The sequence below is a fragment of the Salmo salar genome, chromosome ssa21 (genome assembly GCF_905237065.1).
Source record: "Salmo salar chromosome ssa21, Ssal_v3.1, whole genome shotgun sequence".
In the NCBI taxonomy this organism is placed as follows: domain Eukaryota; kingdom Metazoa; phylum Chordata; class Actinopteri; order Salmoniformes; family Salmonidae; genus Salmo; species Salmo salar.
This window is the reverse complement of record NC_059462.1, coordinates 27,143,350-27,168,106: the sequence shown is the minus strand read 5'-3', so window position 1 is coordinate 27,168,106 and position 24,757 is coordinate 27,143,350. Positions and strand designations below refer to the sequence as shown.

Here is a 24,757-nt window from a genome sequence, read left to right as displayed (position 1 = left end):
ACCGGATAAAACAGTAAAGTCATCGCAATATTACCGCATATAACAGTCCGCTCACTGCACTACAAAATCGCAATTTTAACCAATCACCACACCGTCAACAAACCTTTTCCGTCATCAGCGCACTTTCATGACAAATTGCACTAAATCATTGTTAATTGCAATGCAACATTTCAGAATTGTGTCAGCAAAGTCAAGCATTTTGGCCCGTAAAATGTCACGCTACCGAATCCTGGAGGGACTGATCCCTATATCCCTCTCTCCTACCCTCTTCAATCCATAGCGATTAAGATCCACGCTGTTGATCCATTGAAATTTAACGGTAATTTCCGATTGAGCATATGCAGCGTTTACCGTGAATGCAGTCTCTGCGAAAGCGAAAAATTGCCTTTAAATTTCAATCGCGCAAATCTTCAGCGCTATGGCTTGAATCTAACCCTAACCCTTTCTCTTACCCCTCACTACTAACTCGGGTACGACCAGACCTTCATTCCTGTGTTTCCTTCTACCCAGGCTACTGTGATTCCTCTCTGTAATCTGTGCTTCTTTAGCCTCTGCCCCACACAGCTCTACCTGCTCAGAACATATAATAATAGACTGGGTTTGATTTGGTCTGTTGTCCCTCGAAACCATCTCTTCACACTCATAAACATGTCAACACACAAATATGTCTCCTCCTCTCACCTACACACACATGCTACATGCACACAATAACAATCTGACCCACCCCCTCACAAACATAGACAACCCACCCTCCCCCAACACACACATGCATTCAAAATACAATCACCTCCCTCCATAAACTCTGCCCCCCATACACATAACCCCCCCCCAAACACACACTTTTATCCCAACCAGACTGTTACAATGATACCTGGTTTCTCAGCCTTAATTACCCTTTTAATTAGCACAGCTGTGAGAAGGACTAATCTGACAGCATGTGGCTGAGGGCACAGGATCATAATCCCATCACTGCTTTTTTTATTCCCTCAGTTCTGCATGTCGCTGATGACAAGCTAGTCTAATTACTATTGTAGGGGGTCGGGGAGGGGGGCAGGGGGAAGTGGAGGGGGAATTGGGAAGGAGGAAGTGGATGGGTGCAGGGGGAGTGGAGGGGGCAAAACAATAACAGTTTTAATGCTAGAGGATGCTAAGATAACTCTTCTCATTTGTTCATATTGCTACTGGGGTGTTGTTCAATGGACAGAAGTCATAAACCAACACTTACTGAAGGACACTAGCAGAGAGGGAACAGAGGAACATGAGTGGCTAAGACTCAAAGCACATTCTGAGAGTGGGATTTGATTTGATATAATGAAGAAACCCTGTCACTGAACAAGCCCAAAAACGAATTGAGTCATCTGGTGACTGAGGAGACTGATGATGCTCCTTCATTCTGCCACTCAGATGAGAGAGAAAAAAACTCCAGTCGTTTGTGAAGAAATATAGAGAGGAGAGAGAAGACAGAGACGTTAGCTTTCTTAAATAGTGTTATTCTTTATTGCGTGTGTCTATAAAGAATCAATACAGTCCAAAGCCATGGGAACTACACTAAGTTTAAATTATCATCTCTTAATAGCATCACAATAAGCAATAAGATATTAAGTATTTACAATGGAAGACACAGCAAGTTAAGCTAGTTTGTCATATTATCATATCCTTTAGATGCTAAATTAAAACCCACCAGGAACATTATCCAAATGCAAAAAACACTGCTCAAATCACCAATAGGCTCCAATAGCAAAAACAAACAAAAAACATTCCAATAGAAATTGGCAGAAGAAATTTACAAAGAGCCAAAAAAAGAATATGTTTTGAGGTTTAACAAAGATTATTAACATAGTATTTATAAATGTGGTACCTCTCTGTAAAGAAATGTAAATATTGCATATGCCATTCGTGAATTGTACCTAAGTAGGAAGAATTAACTCTTAATTAATCATTTTCTCTCTTAAAATCTATCTTGGCATTACAGCATTAGAAAATGTCCTTGTAGTGGCATTCATTTCACAAGACCATCCTGTAACAATAGTTTCAAAAAATCAAGTCCAAACTTTGTTGCTTGGCGTATATAACAATAATTAGTGCTTTCATTTCCGAGAATTCACTCCAAACACATATATACAGTACAAACAACATCATAAGTTATCATATTTAACTTAAAATATCTCCAAAGCAAAAGGTTCAGCTTGCACTCACTTGTAATTCTCTGTATTTGTACATTATTTACAGTATATAGGCAAACGTTGAGTACCAACAAACTCAGACAAAATAAGTGACACTGCTTTTCGTATGTTTTTTTTGTCTCATTCTGCATGAAGTTGTTGTAGTAGTTGTTTTTATTAGTATTGGTGTGGTATTTCTCCTTGTTGTCACGGTGGTTACATTCCCCAAGAGGAGAACATGGAATAGACTACATTCAAAAGTGTCTTGTGTTTACAATCTAGGGAGTTTGTAAGTGCAAGACTGTGCAGCGTCAGCTCGGGGGTCTCCTCACTCAGTGTCAGATCCCAAAGCAGCAGCGATGGCTTCAATCATGTCAAAACCTCCCTGAACAGCCAGTCAACGGTATGTGTATGTGTCTGCCCACCAGCCCAATGACAGCTCACCTATGTGCCAAATAGCCTATCACAGCTTACCAGAGGCTCAGTGCTGAGGCATCATGTGAGAAAAACATGTCACAGGTGGGTTGTTGTGAGTAAACAAGGTAATAGGTTAAAGTATATAAAGGTACCTTCCTCTTTGTCTCTATTATGGTGTTTTAGTCACTAGAAACTACCAGAAGCCCAGGTCAAACTGGGACATGCGGATGTGTGTGTGACGATGGTGTGCATGTCCTACTCCCCAAAAAATCCTCCTAGGTCCCATTTTCCTTCTCTTCTCTGTATTTGCATCGTGTGTGTGGAATAATGCCTAAGAGATTCTTCTCCTAACCTTTGTATGCAATGATACATATATTACTATGACATATTAATATATAGTACCTATATGTGAACGAACTGTAATAATCTCAGGAATCTATGATAGCAGAGGGAAAGAGGAAAGATTTCTTCCTCTCCGGCTGCTCTGACAAAAATTCCATCTCCATGGCGATCGGTTTAAGTCTTAGATTTTCTGCGTGTTTATAGGTCCAAACTAAATGTCTGTCAGTAACAGTGGACAGTAGATAAGTAAGGCTTTGGATTGGTGTTCATAAAATCATTCACCTCTGAAAATAAATAAATATATCTCTGTATACACTGAGTGTAGAAAACATTAAGAACACCTTCCTAATATTGAGTTGCACCCCCTTTTTGCCCTCAGAACAGCCTCAATTCGAAAGGGCATGGTCTCTACAAGGTATTGAAAGCGTTCCACAGGGATGCTGGCCCATGTTGACTCCAATGCGTCCCACAGATGTGTCAAGTTGGCTGGATGTCCTTTGGGTGGTGGACCATTCTTGATACAATACGGGAAACTGTTGAGCGTGAAAAACCCAGCAGCGTTGCAGTTCTTGACACACTCAAACCGGTGCCCCTGGCACCTACCACAATACCCCGTTCAAAGGCACTTAAATCTTTTGTATTGCCCATTCACCCTCAATGGCACACATACACAATCCATGTCTCAATTGAAGTGGCTTTAACAAGTGACATCAATAAGGGTTCTTAGCTTTCACCTGGATTCCCCTGGTCAGTCTATGTCATGGAAAGAGCAGGTGTTCCTAATGTTTTGTACACTTCTGGTGTGTAAATAAGTACTAACCTGGTTTGCTCTGAGGTAGGCTTTTAAGCAACTGTTAACTTAGTACATTGTTATATACTGAATATGTTCGTAAAATGCCAACTCTCTTTAGTACAAATTTAGTGTACACATCCACACAAACACATATACACAACAAAGTGCACACATATAAATAAATAAATATGTGATGTGTACGTATTTATAACGTGTGTGAGTGGGAGTGTGTGGAATATCTCCAGGTTTGGTTCACAGGTTATTAAAGTGAGGGTAACTGGCCCTGTCAGCCAAAGCCAAACGAAAACCAGTGGAATAATAATAATAATTATAATCATTATTTTGCAGAAGTAACTTTGTATGTACATAGATAATCATCGATGAGTACAGTCCTTTAAGTGTTTGTAGTTGTTCAGAGAGCAGCAGCGACGGACCCTTAATATTTGGGTGCCGAATGTGGGGAGGATAGGAGGCTTGAAAGGGGGGGTGTCCACATTGCGTGATGATGGTGGTCCCGTTGACCCCTGGGGAGGGGATGGTGGAGGTTAAAGGTTGTCTACTGCAGCACATGGTCCAGCTGTCTGCGTGGCAACTTTATCACTAGGCTGCAGCTTGATCCCTCATTCACAGCCAGGCGAACAAGAGAGAGGGCGTGAGGAACAGGGGGTGTAAGAGGGGGCGGTGCCATCAGTGTTCAATCTGATTGGAGAGAAAGAGAAACAGAGAGGGATGGGATTTGGTTAAATAGGTTGCCATATGTATCTACTAGCAAATTACACATACAGGCATAGGAATGCATTCCATTTTCTGTCCCACTACGCTCTCGCTATCTTTTCCTTTGAAAATTATGTGTGTGTGCATGAGTGTGTTGTTGTTGTGTGTGTGTGTGTGTCAGTTAGTGCTTGTATGGGTCTGTGTTTGTCGTCATTGGAGACTGTACTCCGTCAGCTGCATGGTGCTAAATGCCACTGTTTTCCCCCTGCCGCAAAAGCACCTGCTCCGAGCTGACAAACACACACACACACACACACACACACACACACACACACACACACACACACACACACACACACACACACACACACACACACACACACACACACAGCTCCCCCTTGCTGAAGAGCACTTATTCCATACTTGGTAACAGAGTGGGGATACACCGTTTGACCTTTCTCTCCTGTGGCTCCCATTCCAACCTCATAAATCACACGCACATACACATTATGTTCTTCTATCTTCATGGGAACCTAAAATACATTTCTAACTCTAACCCTAACTTCTAACCCCTCACCCAAACCTTAATTCTAACCACAACTCTAATTGTAACTGTAAACCTAACCCCTTAGTGTAAAATAACCTTTGTCCTCATGGGGACGTGGGAAATGTCCCCATGAGGGTGAATTTTCCTTGTTTTACTATCCTTGTGGGGACTTTTGGTTATTTTAGGTCCCCACAAGGATAGAAGAACCAACCCACAGCTAAGAATACGGCACTCACAGATGTAGGATCTTAAATTTGAGCCAGTGATTACAGCAGGAAAATAATCCTGCAGCAATAGGAAATGTGATTAAAACAAACACACACTGACAAACATGTACGTATACACACTGTTTTTCTGGCCTTGTGGAAGCTCTCTCACTCTCACCCTTGCTCCTGTGTACTTGTTTGTGCGGTGTGATTTGCATGCAGTGCTCACATGGCAGCGGAAGTCTCAGCTAACAACACATAGCAATGCCTCACTCACTCCTCCCTTTTCCAAGCAGAGAACAAGAGGTGTTTTCACAGAGCTCGATGTGATCGTCACTCTCTTAAACAAACCCCCAATTCACAACCCCAAGTGTTACAACACACACACACACACACACACACACACACACACACACACACACACACACACACACACACACACACACACACACACACACACAGAACTTGAAACCAAAAGGTCAGCCCAAAACACTAAAATACTGGTACTTTTCCAGACTACTGATCCCCTATACCCACTGACTAGGAGAAAGAGAGGAATGGGGTAAATACAAGTGTACTGCTTATACCCAAAACTCCACAGTCACAGAGGAGGAGCAGTACATCGCATACTATAGTATATAGAGGAGTTATTCTTACACACACACACACACACACACACACACACACACACACACACACACACACACACACACACACACACACACACACACACACACACACACACACACACACACACACACACACACACACACACAGAGGCTGATTAACATCTCCATTAACCTGCTAAGCACATTAGAGGGGCTGACCCACTTCCACAGACACCCTGTCTCACCATGTGCTGTGCTCTGTCTGAGACAGTAAACCAGGAAGCAGGAACTAGCCTGGTACTGTGAACCAAACCTCATAGCTGTCCAACCTTACCAAAATATATGTTTTATTATTATTTTCCGTAAAACGTTTTCAGTGTAAACTTAAACGACTAAAACCATATATAAAGTTTGTAGACACAAACCTCTTTTTTCTTTGTCTAACAATCACCAAAATAAAAAATAGACAGTCAGGGAGAATCTAATTAATTTTGTGATAATGTTTGAGACACTCAGATAGCATAAGAATATGGCATAAGCCACGGCAAAATGTGTAAAATTGCAGGAAATATGCTTTAAAACTGTACATTTCCTAGGGGAAACACTGAGGTTTACAAAACCTAGCCATAACACTACACCTAATAACGCACACTACCCACATGAACAAATACTATACCGTATACTATGGTATAAATACTATAGTATTAACTGTAGTGTTTTGGGGACTTTACTGTATTCACTGTAGTATACTATAGCATTTATAGTTAACTATTGCATGAATCAAATCAAATTGTATTGCTCACATACATATTTTTAGCAGATGTGTAGCGAAATGCTTGTGTTCCTAGCTCCAACAGTGCAGTAGTACCTAACAATTCACAACAATACGCACTAATCTAAAAGTACAGAGAATGGAATTAAGAAATATATAAACATTAGGACAAGCAATGTCGGCATTGCAGTGACTAAAATACAGTAGAATAGATATGAGTAAAGCAGTATGTAAACATTATCAAAGTGACTAGTGTTCCATTATTAAAGTGACCAGTGATTCCATGTTTATGTACATAGGGCAGCAGCCTCTAAGGTGCAAGGTTGAGTAACCTTGCGGTAGCCGGCTAGTGATGGCTATTTAACAGGGATGGCCTTGAGATAGAAGCAGTTTTTCAGTCTCTCAGTCCCAGCTTTGATGCACCTGTACTGACCTCACCTTCTGGATGATAGCGGGGTGAACAGGCCGTGGCTCGGGTGGTTTATGTCCTTGATGATCTTTTTGGCCTTCCTGTGACATCGGGTGCTGTAGAGTGCCCCCAGTGTTGTGAGGGTCTTAGGGGCCAAGCCAAATTTCTTCAGCTTCCTGAGGATTAAGAGGCGCTATGCATCTTCTTTACCACACTGTATGTGTGGGTGGACCATTTCAGATTGTCAGTGATGTGTACACTGAGGAACTTGAAGCTTTTCACCTTCTCCACTGCGGTCCCGTCAATGTGGATAGGGGCGTGCTCCCTCTGCTGTCTCCTGAAGTCCATGATCAGCTCCTTCGTTCTGTTGACGTTGAGGGAGAGGTTATTACTCCTGGCACCACTCCACCAGGGCCCTCACCTCCTCCTCCGCTGCCTACTGTTGTGTTGTTTGCGAAACTTTATGATTGAGTTGGAGGCGTGTGTGGCCACGCAGTCATGGGTGAACAGGGAGTTCAGGAGGGGGCTAAGCACACACCCTTGTGGGGCCCCTGTGTTGAGGATCAACGTAGTGGAGGTGTTGTTTCATGCCTTCACCACCTGAGGGCGGCCCGCCAGGAAGTCCATGACCCAGTTGCACAACGCGGGGTTCAGACCCAGGGCCCCACGCTTAATGAGGAGCTTGGTGGGTACTATGGTGTTGAAGGCTGAGCTATAGTCAAAGAACAGCATTCTTACTTAGGTATTCTTCTTGTCCAGATGGGATAGGGCAGGGCGTTGGTGATTGCATCGTCTGTGGATCTATTGGGGCGGTATGCAAATTAAGTGGGTCTAGGGTGTCAGGTAAGGTGGAGGTTATATGATCCTTAACTAGCCTCTCAAAGCACTTCAAGATGATAGAAGTGAGTGCTACAGGGTGATAATCAGTTAGTTCAGTTACCTTTGCTTTCTTGGGTACAGGGACAATGGTGGACATCTTGAAGCAAGTGGGGACAGCAGACTGGCATAGCGAGACATTGACTATGTCTGTAAACTCTCCAGTCAGCTGGTCTGCACATGTTCTGAGGACACGGCTACGGATGCCATCTGGGCCGGCGGACTTGCAAGGGTTAACATGCTTAAATGTCTTACTCACGTCGGCAAAATAATCTTGAAGCATGTATTCCGATTGGTCAGACCAGCATTGAATAGACCTTAGCAGGGGTACTTCCTGTTTGAGTTTCTGCCTTAAGGGAGGAGCAGAATGGAGTCGTGATCTGATTTGCCGAAGGGAGGGCAGGGTAGGGCCTTGTAGCCATCCCGGAAGGGAAAGTAACAATGGTCAAGAGTTTTTGAAGCGTGAGTACTACAGTCAATGTGTTGATAGAACTTCAGTAGTGTTTTTCTCAAATGTTCTTTGTTCAAATCCCCAGCTACAATAAATGCGGCCTCTGGAGTCCAGTGTAGTCCCTTGAGTGCCGTCATTGGTATCGGCTTGAGGGGATATATACACGGCTGTGACTATAACCGAAGAGAATTCTCTTGGAAGGCAATATGATCGGCATTTGATTGTGAGGTAAAGGACTTGTGAGGTAAAGGACAATCACACCATGAGTAGTTAATCATGAAACATACACCACCGCCTTTCTTCTTCCCAGAGAATTCTTTATTCCTGTCTGAACAGTGTACTGAGAACCTAGCTGGCTGTATGGACAGGGACAGTATATCCAGAGAGAGCCATGATTCTGTGAAACAGAGTATGTTACAGTCCCTGATATCTCTCTGGCAGGAGATTCTCGCCCTGAGCTCGTCTATTTTATTGTCCAGGGACTGAACATTAGCGAGTAATATACTCGGAAGCGGTGGATTGTATACACGCCTCATGAGTCGGACTAAAAGTACACTCCGAATACCTCTACTCCGCCTCTAGGATAAGTTCAATTGCCCTGGGGGGGTACAAACAAAGGATCCAATTTGGGAAAGTTGTATTTCTGTCGTAATGCTGGTGAGTTACTGCCGCTCTGATATCCAAAAGAGTTTTTCCGGCTGTATGTAATAACACAAAAAACATTCTGGGCTAATAATGTAAGAAATAACACACAAAAAAACAAAATACTGCGAAGTTGTTTCCATGTCTGTAGACGCCATCTTTGAAGTCCTGTAGTAAAAGAAAATTGTAGTATACCGTATACTATAGTTATGAGTGTAGTGTTTTTGCGGATTGTAGTATACTGTAGTATTTACCGTAGTGTTTTTGCAGTCTGTACTATACTGTAGTATTTACTGTAGTGTTTTTCTGGACATTACTGTTGTGTTTTGTAGTACTTTCTTTGACATAGAAGTGGAAGTTTTCTCCTTCAGGAAACCTACTGGAGAAATATAAAAAAATACCACATTTTCCATAACCGGTAGGTAGGTTGGTAGGTAGGAAGGAAGGAAGGAAGGAAGGAAGGAAGGAAGGAAGGAAGGAAGGAAGGAAGGAAGGAAGGAAGGAAGGAAGGAAGGAAGGAAGGAAGGAAGGAAGGAAGGAAGGAACAGGTTCTGAACAGATATTTCAAAACTTTTGCTGTTTTCTATAACATGTAGGGAACACAATATATGGTATATTCTTGGCATGTGGGTTTCGCAATTATTGGTGGCACAAATTGTGATATGGGGGAGGGTAATGGGCAGGATATATGCAAATTAAATAATGTATTTACTATAGTTAAAAAAGTGTGGTCTGCGGACTGTGGTGTTTTTGCACTGTGGTGTTTTTTTCCCCCTCGGATAATACAGTAGTATTTACTATAGTATTCTACAGTATACTACAACATTATATAGTAACTATTACACATGATCGAGGGATACTACAGTGTGAAGTAGAGTATTCTACAATATACTGCAGTTTACAATATAACTCTACAATAAGTACTGTAGAATTCTATAGTAAACTGTAATCATTTTTCATGTGGGTAACCATAACAACACAGCTGATAAAATGCCTTCTCACTTCTGTGTTCAAACTAGAAATTTAAACAATTGCTGTGAATTTTGCCTTCACTCTCCCTGTCCCACACACACCACTCTGAGTGGTCAATTGTGTTGTATGTGTGGGACGGGAAGAGGGAGGGCAAAGTTCACAGTAGTAGTTTGAATTTCACAGGGCCAATTACACCAAGGCCCAGTCACTTTCCCTGAGGGGTCAGGGAAATGAGGAAAGGGTCGGAAAACCAGAGTAACACAGTCAACCTGACACACAGACATGGGAATGTGGTGAGGCCATGCGTGTGTGCAAGCAGGGCCGGTTCAGACCTGTTGGTTGCAGACACAGGGGTATGAGGGAGTGGGGATGAGGGAAAGTTGCCGGGAATCAGAGTTGAATCATCTCAGACACACAGGCCAGGTCTCTAAACACACATCCCTGGCTACTAATCACACACTCCTGCCCAGCCATCACAATCTCCTTTTATCAGTGGAGACTCAACCAGCCCTGCTGAGTGCAGTGTGTCAGCTGAGAAAGACAACCTCTCCTAACACAGCTAATCTTACACAGGCTGATCACAGAGGGAGAGAGATAGAGAGGGAGGGGGAGAGGGAGGGATAAATGAACCCGTTACTTTGTACCCCTCCCCCTCCCTCCCCATCCCTGGAAGGTACCCCTACCCCGTCCCACACGTACACACTGCTCTCTACATGAGTTATGTATTTCTCACTGGCTCTATTTAGACCTGCATCTCTCAGGCCAGGAACACTCTACCACACACACACACACACACACACACACACACACACACACACACACACACACACACTACTGTACTGCTAGTACAGTAGTTTAAAGTACAGTAAACATGTGCTTTTGTAACTAGTTGATTTATATGGTTCTCCTAACAGTAGTTGATTTATATGGTTCTCCTAACAGTAGTTGATTTATATGGTTCTCCTAACAGTAGTTGATTTATATGGTTCTCCTAACAGTAGTTGATTTATATGGTTCTCCTAACAGTAGTTGATTTATATGGTTCTCCTAACAGTAGTTGATTTATATGGTTCTCCTAACAGTAGTTGATTTATATGGTTCTCCTAACAGTAGTTGATTTATATGGTTCTCCTAACAGTAGTTGATTTATATGGTTCTCCTAACAGTAGTTGATTTATATGGTTCTCCTAACAGTAGTTGATTTATATGGTTCTCCTAACAGTAGTTGATTTATATACTTCTACTAGCAGTAGCATAGCTCAGACATAACAGGCCTGTAGCTCTCCTAACAGGACATACCCCAATGTAGCCTTTCTGCCAAGCCTGAAGAGGGAGGGGGGATTTGTGGAGATGTAATATCATCAGCCATCACTCTCCCTTCTCCACTCTCCTTCTCTCTTTACTCAGCAAGTCAAGAGCCCACAGGAGTGTATGTAAACAACAAACAAACACCAAACAAACAACAACATCCACGTTGTTTACATTGCTAACACGGCCAGCTCCTCCTCCTATCTAGGCCACCCACACACAGACACACCCACAAGCTTCCTGGATGGACACACACGTTTAACACATTCATAACAAACACATTATACATTCATAACACACACACAAAGACAGCTAATCACACAACAAGTGGTGTATGTAGGGAGGAGAGGGGGTAGTGGTGTATGTGTATGTGGGGGGGTAGTGGTGCATGTGTATGTGGGGGGGTAGTGGTGTATGTAGGTAGTGGTGTATGTGTATGTGGGGGGGTAGTGGTGTATGTAGGGAGGAGAGGGGGGTAGTGGTGTATGTGTATGTGGGGGGGTAGTGGTGTATGTAGGGAGGAGAGGGGGGTAGTGGTGTATGTGTATGTGGGGGGGTAGTGGTGTATGTGTATGTGGGGGGGTAGTGGTGTATGTATGGAGGGGAGGGGGTAGTGGTGTATGTGTATGTGGGGGGGTAGTGGTGTATGTGTATGTGGGGGGGTAGTGGTGTATGTAGGGAGGAGAGGGGGTAGTGGTGTATGTGTATGTGGGGGGGTAGTGGTGTATGTAGGGAGGAGAGGGGGGTAGTGGTGTATGTGTATGTGGGGGGGTAGTGGTGTATGTATGGAGGGGAGGGGGTAGTGGTGTATGTGGGGGGGTAGTGGTGTATGTAGGGAGGAGAGGGGGTAGTGGTGTATGTGTATGTGGGGGGTAGTGGTGTATGTAGGTAGTGGTAGTGGGGGGGTAGTGATGTATGTAGGGAGGAGAGGGGGGTAGTGGTGTATGTGTATGTGGGGGGGTAGTGGTGTATGTATGGAGGGGAGGGGGTAGTGGTGTATGTGGGGGGGTAGTGGTGTATGTAGGAAGGAGAGGGGGGTAGTGGTGTATGTGTATGTGGGGGGGTAGTGGTGTATGTATGGAGGGGAGGGGGTAGTGGTGTATGTAGGGAGGAGAGGGGGTAGTGGTGTATGTGTATGTGGGGGGGTAGTGGTGTATGTATGGAGGGGAGGGGGTAGTGGTGTATGTAGGGAGGAGAGGGGGTAGTGGTGTATGTGTATGTAGGGGTGTAGTGGTGTATGTAGGTAGTGGTGTATGTGTATGTAGGGGTGTAGTGGTGTATGTAGGTAGTGGTGTATGTGTATGTAAGGGTGTAGTGGTGTATGTAGGTAGTGGTGTATGTGTATGTGGGGGGTAGTGGTGAATGTAGGGAGGGGAGGTTGATTTTTTGTTTCAGCACAGGGTTGTGTTAAAAAAATTATGTGAAATGTGAACATTTCAATTTTTGAGAAAGGAAGAGGGAGGGAAAAAGAGTGAACCAAAGAAAGAAGGATAAGAAGGAATGGGTGAGGAGACCACGTAAAAACGGCTTGGCATCGTCCAAATAGGCCTAAATAACTAAACGAGGTCAGACAATAACCATCACTACCATTACAGCCATTACAATTCCTCTGATTGTATAAAGTCATTATCGAAATCGCATATTACATTAGTCACACACACATACACACATCTGTCCGACTGCCAAGTGCTTCTCTGTGCACGGGGAGAAATGCGTTCATTTAAAATCATGTCACATGCTGGGCAATTATATACAGTCAAGGCACAAGCCCTTAAAGAGAGCCCAGCACCCATTTCTATTCTATTATTACAAATCGCACGTGTTTATTTCTTTTTCAATTGAAATGTTACCTTCTGCCAAGGAGAAGGCACCCCACCCCACCCGTTCTCTCACACACACACACACACACACACACACACACACACACACACACACACACACACACACACACACACACACGTGTGTTCTGGGACACAGATTAAACTTCATCACAAATGGCCAAGGTAATCCAACAACACACTAATCTAGCCATTTGTACGAGCAATGTCTCAGAGCACTACTCGCACCCACACACATGCAGTTGACATCTGACTGACTGGCAAACATAAACATACACATTGTTCTGCGGAGAGGAGAGGACATGAGAGCTGTGTTATGATGTAACTGTAGTAGTTGGCTGAGGGACTGAAGCCTGTTTCTGAGAAGTCAGGACATGAGCACAATGAGGCTTAATTGATCCTAACTCCAACTCACCTCAGTGTTTGGGAAAAACACCTTAGTGTGTGTGCTCTCCGTTCCCCTAACTCAAAACAAAACAAGCTGCTCAACAATGTCTAATCCTGAACAGAATGTAATCCTCCTTAACTCCCAGCTAAATGGAGGGAACATTGACAGAGTTTTTATCTACCCATGGAACATCCTGCCCTAGTTTACTCAAAGGTACTGTAACGGACAGGGAGGGAGGGAGGGAGGGAGGGAGGGAGGGGTGAAAGACGGGTGAAAGAGAGAGACAGGGGAGGGAGGACAGGTGAGGACCAACATTTTTTTTTAAATATGCCACTACATCTAGGTTTATTATAGGACTGCTCTATAATTAACCACACACAGCAGCTGACAATTCAATCAGACTTTTTCAGCACTGCTATGCTATCCTCTAAAATCACACCACCTCAGTAAAGTTCATTTAGTTAACTAATTTAGTTCAAATTAATGAAAGCCATTATTCTATTCAAAGTCCATAAAACAGGAGACAATTCAAGGAATTCCTGTAATGGGGCTGATTAGCTATCTGATTAGCTACTTGTTTAATTAGTCATTAAACAAACCTCCATGGTCTGTTCTTAAAGCCAATCAGTGGCACTCAGCTGGAACTAGGCACTATAGACAGAAGGCTCTCTGGAAGGAGAGAGAGAGGAGGGCAGAGACCAACTGACTGGAAGGCTCGATCACATGACTTACCCAAAAGAGAAACTAATGCTAGAAAAAGTGAGGGAGATAAAGAAAGAGAGAGAGGGAGTGAGTGAAAGAGGGAGAGAGAGAGAGTAGGGTACGGGGATAGAGTGATATTTGGCTTTTTGCCCCACCCCAACCCCCCTCTCCGCCATCTCTCTCTCTGTCCGTCTCTCCTCCTTTCTCTCTGTCCGTCTCTCCTCCTCTCTCTCTCTGTTGTTGTGGCAGATGGTGCTGGTCATTAGCGTATTGTCACTCCCTCTGAAGGGCCAGATAACCAGTGCTTGGAGGCGCAGGTGCAAGACCCCGGCCACCACCATCTGCTAACACACACGGGCATACACACAAACACGCAGTGAGGTAGAGAGGGAAGGAAAAGGGGTGAGAGGGTTTGGTCAGAGCTCCTAAATAAAAACACGAAGAGAGTGAGTCAGTCAACTCCCCCATCTCCCTCTGTCTGTACCAAACACCTGACAGCCCCGGCCAGAGAAGAGAGAGAGAGAGAGAGAGCTCTGGTAAACAAGGGGAAGACATGAGGAATGGAGAGAGGCAGGAGAGAGGGATGATAAAGAGCTTCAGAGGAAACAGAGAACGTCAGGTGACAAAAGAGACGTAGAAGACAGACAGAGAGATAAAGATTAGAGAGAAAGTCAGACACAGAGAGAATGAGACAGTAGAGGAGATAAATAGCTAAATACTGAATAGTGTGCATGTTTCTTCTGTTTGCTGATATCTGGTGTTTCTCAGGCAAAATGCTAATCCCAACAGCCCTTGCCCACCCAAGGCCAGTTCAAAGGTCACACTTCTGATGGGGGCATAGTGAGGGGTGGGGGTGGGCCGTACGGGGGCGTGTTGAAATTTAAACAGACCCCATCCCACTCAGTGACCCCTCACCCCATCCCCTGTCAGTGAGTGTATGCATTTTCCCAAACCAAAACAACAACACTGGCAAAAACGCTATCGACCGGCCATCAGCTCAACGAGCCAATAAACTATTACATCTCAAACGCTGATCCCTCATTCACAAAAACACAAGGCCAGAGTAATCTACACACAGATACACACAGCAGCTGTCACACTAACACAGGCGCACACACACGTTTAGAACAGGATGTCAGGCCCATATCCTTGGTGTGTAGGTAAAGAGTTTTGAAGGCTTTATCTCTAATATAATGTGTTTGTCAAAAGAGCAGCAGGCGCACACACACACACACACAATAAAAAAGGTCATTTCAGCCTCAGATGATTTGCATTTCAAATCTAGCCACTCGAAAATTAATGTGAGCATGTGGAATGTAGACTATGTCTCGCCTTGTGATGGTGAGGGGAGAATGTGGAAAAGCCGGTAATTTCTTAGTAAACACACACATACACAGTGAGGCCCTGTGGCTGCAGTCTAAGCCTCTCTGTGGGGTGGGTGTTTATGATTAGAGTGTTAGTGAGTAGCTGGCTGTCCTGACAGCATTCCTGATCGGGGCAGAGTATTGGGCCGTTCCGGAAACACAGCTAACTGTTCTTTCTCCGGCTGATCTTTTGTTTTTCAGGAATCCCGTAAATAACCAGGCAAGCCAGCCATGGCCAACTTTTACCGGATCAACACTGCTCCCTTTCTTTCTATCTTTCTCCCCCTCCTTCGTTCTTTAGCCTCTCCCTCCCTCTACCTACTGGCTCTCTGTGGTCTGTTTTGTCATGATTTTGAAAAACAAACTAACGTCACTCCATTCCTCCTCCTCCCATCTCCTCTCCTTCCATAGCCTAGGGCCATGTCTTTCTTCCTGCTCAACTTATTTAGTAGAAAAAAAACACATTAGTGCGGAACTGCCTGCCCTACCTAGAAAACAACTCAGCAGACATACTCATGCTCAAACACACATTCAGAGACAACCCAACAGAAATACCTTATTGCACATATATATAAAGAAATACACTGGCATAATATATACTACAACCACAAACACACCCTTGATTGAGTATGTTTGGCCAATAAGTGTGAAGACTTTTAGTCCTCTCCAGAGCAAGTTCTGTGTGTGTGTGTGTGTGTGTGTGTGTGTGTGTGTGTGTGTGTGTGTGTGTGTGTGTGTGTGTGTGTGTGTGTGTGTGTGTGTGTGTGTGTGTGTGTGTGTGTGTGTGTGTGTGTGTGTGTGTGTGTGTGTACTATGGTCTGTTTTGTAAAGTTCCTCAAAGTAAAAAAACAAAAGCATCTCCAGTAGGTTAGAAAAACAAGTGAGCATTCACCTCTCCCAGCAACCTTTGCACAATGCCTGCATTCCTGCCCTGAAGCCCAGTACCTGATAACTGATAAACAACTGACTCACTTGTTTTTCTGGGGGACCCAGTGCACAGACTGCACCCAGCCCTACGGTATACAGCCAGAGAGGGAGACAGAGGAGAGAGAAAAGGAGGAAGAGTGAAAGAGTAGGAGGAGAGAGAGAGCTCCCTTCACCAGTGCATTGCAGATCACTATGTCAGTGGGGAGCTTCAACAACAACAACATTGTGTAACCACTACCTATAGACCTACAAGTCATTCATATTTCACCATCAGTGTGCAAACCTATTATACAATGGGTACAGATCTATGGTAACTTATGACATAGCGCTTAAAACATATATAAATTGTTATTTAATGTTGTACAACCAGATACTGATGCTGCAGTAGAGGTAACCACACTTAGGTTTGCCAGAACGAGGTGAAAGGTCATGTTTTGGTGTTCCCAACTCTCTGTCTCATAGGGGGACGCATCAATATTTACACATTACATTACCAGGGTTGAAGTGTGATTTCTTAGGTGAACGAACTGTCCCCAAAATAGATTTTTTTCCCCCCATTATCATTTTGAACAGAAATGAGTTTACTTCCCATTATATTTGCTGTATCCTAAGGTAACCTCTCAGAGCACATATAGCCTAACTGTGTTATAGAAATAAGAAAAACCCTGGTCCATACACACTGGGCACAGATGACAATTCAGTGACGCGGAACAACGTTGATTCAACCAGTTTGTGACCAGTGGGTTGGCTATTCCTTATGGATTGTTCTAGCATGCGGAGGAAAAAATCTTCCGCATCATTGAAGCCCTTGGGATGTTTTCTCGTACATTTGTACTAGCATAGTCTGGTACAAAGATAATAACTACGTCACAGGGAATGCTGCTGGGTGGGACATTGATCCAGAATACAAATGACTTCAATAATTTACTTCACAACACCATGCATATTTCCCACAGTCTTGGGCTAACTGATGTACTGTATGGGTGTGACGGGCTACTCCTAATCCAATCCAAATACCACAGTTTACAAGCACTTATTATACTGCTTGGAAGGGCTGGAACATTTACTGTACATTTATCATGGTGCTTCAACTTGCCCTGTCATGTTTCATCGCATCCACCTATGTTTGGTAAATCACGTTTAGAGAAGGAAATAATATCTCAAGTCTATGGTCTAGTTCAGAGTTGTCAAGCATACATCGGGATCCAGCCCGCGAGGGGTCGTCTGGCCCGCTGGTGGTTTGAGTAAACATCTACATCGAACAAAAATGTATAATAATGAAAACAACATTTGGGGGGGAAACAAACTCAATATACTTTAAGTTGACTAAAACCAAATCGAAACTGTGTAGAAATGATACCGTTTCTTGACTGTCCAGCTCGCTAATAAATCACTAGACAGTCAGGGAGCATCGGAAATTCCAAAAACGATGGATAGAAGACAATTTTTTGCTATTTTTGAGGGCAATGAAATATAACACATTTTTAGTGCGGCCCTCCAGACCTCATTGAAGACCGAATGTGGCCCCGGGGCAAAAGTTGTTTGATACTCCTGGTCTAATTAGTAATCACACTATAAGCACCAATGCATTTGTTTAAACGGACTTGCAATAACTAACAGATGAACACTAAACAGCTTGAAAAACATGGTTGTTTTTCCATATTCACATTTTCCTTGAATATACAGCACATAAAACTGTCACATAAAAAGTAGGCCAATATGGGCGCACTTCATCATTATAAGACTGCATTGCTTCCGCAAACACATATATATATATATTATATCTCTCTCATGACTAGGTTGCTGAAAACCATCATGCCGTCTCGCCACCTAATTACAAAGGGCGTGTAAAAAACAAACTGACATGAAATATAGGATGCGTCAACAGTATATCAAATACCAAGTTTACAGCCTAGATAAACAGCGCCTTTGTAACCACTGCGCAAGTCTGTTTGTTTTTTCCACTTGGGTAAAGTGACAGGGAGCTGCTAGCCCTAGAGCCGGGCAGCAGAGCTCCATTTCACTGCCTGTCGATACATTAGTGTGTACAGTAAGCCACAGTAGTGAGTTGGCTGGCTACAGTGGAATGGTTGGGTTCAGACTATGAGGGATAGAAACCCGTGGTCTGCGTGCCGAGCTATCGCATAATGATCATCACGCACGCACATAGGCAGCTGCTGTCCGTGCCACATAGGCAGTCGAAATTCTCTGGCATTATTAGAATGTTGGCTTCAGTAGGACACAGTGAACACACAACGTCTCCTTGGGACACGACAAACTTGGAGTGCACTGCTGCTTAGCAACGGCTAGATATGCCAAATAAATGGGTTGCTATCACTAAAGCGATATCTTTACTCAAGCACTGACACACACTGACTGTTTGAATGAACTCCTGGATGAATGAATGGGCTCATGATAAGCATGCAAACACACACACTCACACACACACACACACACACACACACACACACACACACCACACAGAGTCGGCACTGGCTCACCTTTCACTGCTGTTGCAGTTTCCTTGAAGCCCATGGTGGCATAGGGGCTGGTGTTAAAACCGTTCATGCCCCCCTTGCATCCGCACGCTGCCTTGAACCTCAGCAGTCCCTCACTGCCCCCCAGAGTGCTGCAGCCCCCCAGGCTCCCTTCCATCAGGTTTAAGGCAATGTAGTTGAGTCCATTCTGGTAGCCCGCCGACGTCTCCCGGCACATGGGGCTGTTGCTGTTCCCGTACTCTTCATCTGAACCCTCTGAGCTCCGGACCGGCCGCGACACGTTCTCCACCGATGCCGAGCTGTGCCGCTTGTTGGCATCGGGGGCGAACGATGGGCATACTGGCGTTACCATGGTGGTGGAGGAGAAGGTCTCTGAGCTGTGGCGCCTGCGCCCCTGGGGGTCGGCCCGGATCACCTTTGCCCCCCTGTCTGGGTTGACAGGGGGGATGGAGAGGGACGGACACCCAAGGAAGAAGGTCTCGACAGGAACCGGGGGGACCCCCACTGTACCCTCTCCCCTCAGGGTGAGTCTCTGGACACAGGCAGAGGAGCTGGTGGGCAGGGGGGTGGTGGTATCGGAGGGGCACAGGGTGGCAGGGAGAGAGGCAGAGGGAGGGGGGTTGGTAGGACTGAAGGTCATCTCAGTGTAGTCGTCTTTTACATCACCAACCAGGTATACAGGGCTTGCAAGCTTTTGGAGGGAATATTCCACAACGATTATCTTCTCCTGTTCCTCACTCTCCCTCTGCTCTTCTCTGGGAGGCTGGCTGGAACACAAGGGAAGTGCAGGACTCAGCTCCAGGCGCCCTATTGAAGAAGGGGAATCGCCGTGTTTGGGAGAGCGCGATCTGACGTCAATGTTGACGTAATCGGAGAGTGGCGGGGAACTCCTCATCAGCCCGTCCACCAAGCCCATTGATGAACCAGAGCTCTCAGTGGTGGCGGAGATGGGCGGATAGCGTGTAGTGTTGCCAAAGTCGATGTTGATGTACTCCCCGGGACTCCTGGGCTCAGAGGGGAGGGGGTGTTCGATCATACAGGGCAGCGTCCTCAGAGAGTCCAGGACCAGCCGGGTAGGCCGACTCACCCTCCCCTTGTGGACCAGACCCCCCTCCTGAGGGATCGTGCCGGCTCTGAGGGGTGAGGGGGCTGAGGAGTGGGTGGAGGTGGGGGGTGTAGCGGAGCAGACAGGTGAGACGGGACAGTAGTTGGACTCTTCCTCTATCCTCTTCTTCTGTAGACTCATCACCACGTACTGGTCTGTGTCTGTAACCCCCTTCCTCTGGGGCTGAGCTTTGAGAGAGCGGGGCAGGGAACTGATGGAGTAAGGCTGTCTGTGGTGAGGGTGAAGCTGGGGGGTAGTGTCTGTAAGGATGTAGTCTGGGGGGGTGAGGGAGACCACAGGGTCCACAGGGGACATGTTGAGGTACTCCCCGTTGGTGAGTTTCCCGTCGGAGCTGTCCACAGACATCTTGGCCCCGCAGAACATCCTCATGTAGCCACTGTCCTCCAGAGACACGCTTCCAGGGGAGTCGGTATGGGAGCCCAGCCCAGCTGGAGAGGGGTGAGAGCGAGGGTTGATGATCTGCTTGGGGGCCGACACACACATGGGGCTCATGGGCATGTAAGCATCACCTTTGACCCACCCTGTCTGAGGGGCAACGCCCGGAGTCATGGGCATGTAGCCACAGTCACCTAGGTGACCATTGGAGCCTATCTGGACATCGCCATAGTCCTCAGGATAGGTAACTTTCGGGGAGGCGGTGTGAGAGCTGCGACCCGATTGGCCGCTACTGGTATAGGTGGCCCTCATAAGTGTGTATTCGTCCAATGAGGTGGAGGAGACCTGGGGCGGCGCCCTGTGCTGGGGCGGGGTGTTAAGGGAGTATGTGCGTTTCCGGTATGCCTTGTCCAGCTCTGGTAACCGGCGGAAACCGTTCTGGTTCTGCCTCTCCATCACCATGTAGCCATGCAAGTCACTGCTATCCCGGGAGGGGGGTGTGTCTGCCCTTAGGGACTCTGGAGTGTTACTGCGGCGAGTGAGGTACAGGGCTGCAGGACTGGAGCCATACTCATCATAGGAGATGAAGCCGCCATCACTGGGGGAGCCAGAGACAGAGACATTGCAGCTGGAGGGGCGAGGAGCACTGCTTTCAGAGCAAGAGGACAGGCTGACAGGGCTGGGGGTGGCTGTGGGTGGGGAGTGGGACAGAGGCATGGACATGGACTTACTGTGCTGGAGGGAAGAGGATTCAAATGTCCGGCAGTGCTGGGCTGTGATGGTGTTTGAGCTCCCTAATAGGGTCCGGTGAATACCAGGGCTGAGGGGACTCCCGTTCACAGGCAAGGTGCGCGCCATGGTGCCATCTCCCTCACTGGCAGTGCGTATCCGACAGGAGGTGAATTTACTCATGGGGGACTTTTTGGCCATGCTGTCTGTGCGCGATCGTCGCTGGAGCCCGGTCTGGCTTGGGGGAAGGTTGTTGTGGTGCCGCCGGGTGGGCACGGAAATGGGGTTAGTTCCCGATGACTGGCTCTTGCTGCGCGGCCGGAACTCTGACAGCTCCTTCATGGCTTTCATCGCCTCCAGGATAGTTTCGTGGATGTTTTGCGCCACAACGGAGTCGTCAGCCTGCATCCACAGCTCGCCGGGTCCTGTGGCTGCTGACCGGCCGACTTCGATGAAGAAAAAGCTCTCCGAGTGCCCGCATCTCCTAATGTTCATCAGCTGTAAACTGACGGACGCAATATCCGAGTTGAGCTTTACAAAGCTGATAGTCCGGCTGGATAAGCACAGCCTGTACACCCCGGTAAGATTCCGGCTCTGTCCCAGCCCTTTGGATTTTAGGTTAACTTGCCATACCTCCTTATACACAGCCGTTACCGGCGTAATCATCCCGTAGTTCCCTTCATCAAACCCCACCAGCGAGGACGCGGAATTGGATGCGGAGCCGTCTGAGTACACTTTCCCCTCGCTCATTAAATCAGTTAAGACTCTGTACCAATTCTCCTGCTCCTGTTCATTCTCTGCTGCCACAGCAAAATATTCGTCCTTGGTATAGAGGGCGATAAGGTGTTTGTGTTTGGAGTCCGCTCTCTTGTTGATATTGAGGCAGCAGTCCAGAGGAATAACTCTCTTTGCCGCCGACTTGTTTTTCCATTTCTTCTCGCTCTCATAGTACTCCAGCCGAGCAGGGAAGCCCTCGCTCGGCTCCTTCAGAACGAAAAATCGCTTGTGTCCGTGCTTCTGCTTCTTGAGGTATCCACATTTCTTAATTTTGTTATTGTTAATATTCGCGTTGGATAACAAGTGTTCTCCAGTATTTTGGGGATTTGCCATTCTATCGTTTTTTTTTTTTTTTTAAACAACTCACTTTCCTTAACCTGTTGTTATATCCTCACGTATCGAAGGCTGGAGAGATCAACTCTGTAGCTTAGTCCGTATCTCTCGAAGGCTCTGTTTCACTCCAGGCGCCGGTTGTGCGTCCGGCGTATGTAACAGTTTAACAGTAAATAACCCATATCGCTAAGTTACCGAAGTGAAGAGAGAAACAACGTGTGACGTTCTACACATCAAGCGTTGGTTACAAAAAAAAGAGAAGGGCAGGGAAAAATACACACACTGACACTGGGGCGGTGCAAACCGAAGGGGCGTACCTGCAAATCCGTCTATTTGATGAGATCATGGGCTCATTGGTGGACAGGGCTGAATGATAGTGAAAGACTCAGTCAGATGGGAGAGAAAGCCCTCCCACACACTCTCACACACACACGCACTCCTGCCCTCTTCCGACTCACCCTGGGTACGGTTGGAACTGTCAACCCGCTCATCTGTCTATGATGCATTTATGCATAACCGCTTACGTGTATACTCTTCTCCCAGGGCAATTGATCAACTTATTCATTAAGAGGCCTATCACAGATCGTGTTGGCTATTTGGGTTAAGTATTGATGTAATAGGTTTGTGCGCAATAAGAATTATTGAGGACATGGTCAATTATCAGTTTATTGATATGAAATAAGAACAGTGGCTGTCAGAAGTTTCAGAGTGCATAAACTGATCGAAGTTCGTGGGAATGTAGGCATGTAACGTTAAGCAGAAGTATTTCGCTACACCACAAGCATTTCGCTACACTCGCAATAACATCTGCTAAATATGTGTTTGTGACCAATAACATTTTATTTTATTTGATGTTATAAATGTTCATTTTTGCAATTATGTGGTGTCAAGAAAGAATTATGCCTATATTAGCCTACATATCCTAATACAAGTATTGTGCAACAATTTCACCCGTGGCACTTAAATAACAACCCAGTGATGATATAAAGCATTATGTCTATTGGCATTTGATTACGCATGAGTTATTACACAATTCAAAAAACACTATGTGTGATCTAGTAGATTCTACAATATATTATTCAACTGCGACTACAACGTGACTGAGGCGCACGTAGCGAGGGGAGGGTGAGAAGCCCCAGCCGCTGCCCTCCAACTTCAGAAGAAAACAAGCATCAAGATTAGACTGCGGCTCTGTCACACAGCTAGGCTGGGAGGGAGAGCGGGAGAGATCGAGGGAGCGCATCTGACGCAGGGAACACTCGATAATTCCCATGCGTCCCCGATCATCATACCCTAGTTTCATGTCTGCGCCATGATGGCAAGGGAGTTATGCAGTTCTTCTCCCGCTTTTCCTCTCTTACAACATTAGGCAAGAAGAGAATCTTCAAACTGTGAGAGCAAAGCGCGCAGTGTAGTTTGTTACGTAACGCGCGCACCCACTGATCTATTTTTAATGCGCCCTGGCTCCCAACTGTTCTGCACGAGTAGCTCTTGCGTAGGTATATTTGCCTTTGCAGACTGTGTGTGAGCAAAGGGGTGGTGGTGACCATTGAACATATGGATGCTGTGTGTATTCGATATTCTGGAGATGCTGCCTGTATTATTGCGTTTGGAATAAAGCACAGATACAAACTGACAGGGGAGGGAGAGAGCCCCTCAACATGAAAACAACAAAAATGGCAATCGCACAACCCCAAATCCTCCCCATGCCGCCATCCCAGATTTTTTTCCAGTAGAGATGAGAGGCGGTCTTTTATGAAAAACACCCTATTTGTCTGCCAGGCGAGGTGACGTAAGGTCGTGTTGTTCTGTTCGGTGGCACTACATTGTACCGGTGACGCAGCTTTTCCAGGAATGGATGATCGAGAGAGGGTTGATGGGATGCTTTAGACACCTACTAACTCAATGAACCCCCCTTAATACTGGTAATAAAAATGACGTTAAAGTCATTCTTGTGTCATGTTTTATATGGAAATGCCCTCATGTAGTGGTTTGCGAAGAAGATCGGAATTTGAACACTGAGCAGTGTTAAACGTCAAGGTCATGAACAGTCAAAATAATGTTTTTCATGAAATTGGATGATATTTGGATGAAACTAGATAAAAGTATGATGACCAAAGTATGAAAAATTACTGTTGCTTCTACATTGATAAAGTTTGATCATAAAGTTACTGGTCCCCACCCCCATGTCAAACACTTGGATTCAGGAGGGTCATCCAAAACTCTGATGCCGTTGTCATGTCAACACAGCCATCATTGCTGCTGTGAACTACATCACAAGAAACATGCTAAATTGGAGCTGTTGACAACAATAGCCACGTTTGTATCCACAGTTTTATGCAAGCAAAGTCATACAGTATCAAAAAATAACAGCTGTGATGGAAACAGAAAGTTTTGAAACATTTTTATAAATGCTGACAGATATTTTGTTCATTCAACATGGTGGGATCTTTTTGTGTTGGTAAAATTAATTATGTGAGA

The 24,757-nt window shown here is 45.5% G+C and overlaps 1 protein-coding gene across 1 annotated transcript; it reads right to left on the bottom strand.

Annotated features, from left to right (window-relative positions):
* Positions 1 to 1,474: 1,474 nt before the first annotated feature.
* LOC106582130 (insulin receptor substrate 2) lies at positions 1,475 to 22,768 on the bottom strand. The gene is made up of 2 exons (XM_014164894.2): positions 18,940 to 22,768; positions 1,475 to 4,413 (listed from the first exon to the last, which is right to left on the bottom strand). The coding sequence occupies exons 1-2, from the start codon at positions 22,274 to 22,276 to the stop codon at positions 4,409 to 4,411; spliced, it is 3,342 nt and encodes a 1,113-aa protein (XP_014020369.1). The 5' UTR covers positions 22,277 to 22,768; the 3' UTR covers positions 1,475 to 4,408.
* Positions 22,769 to 24,757: the final 1,989 nt, after the last annotated feature.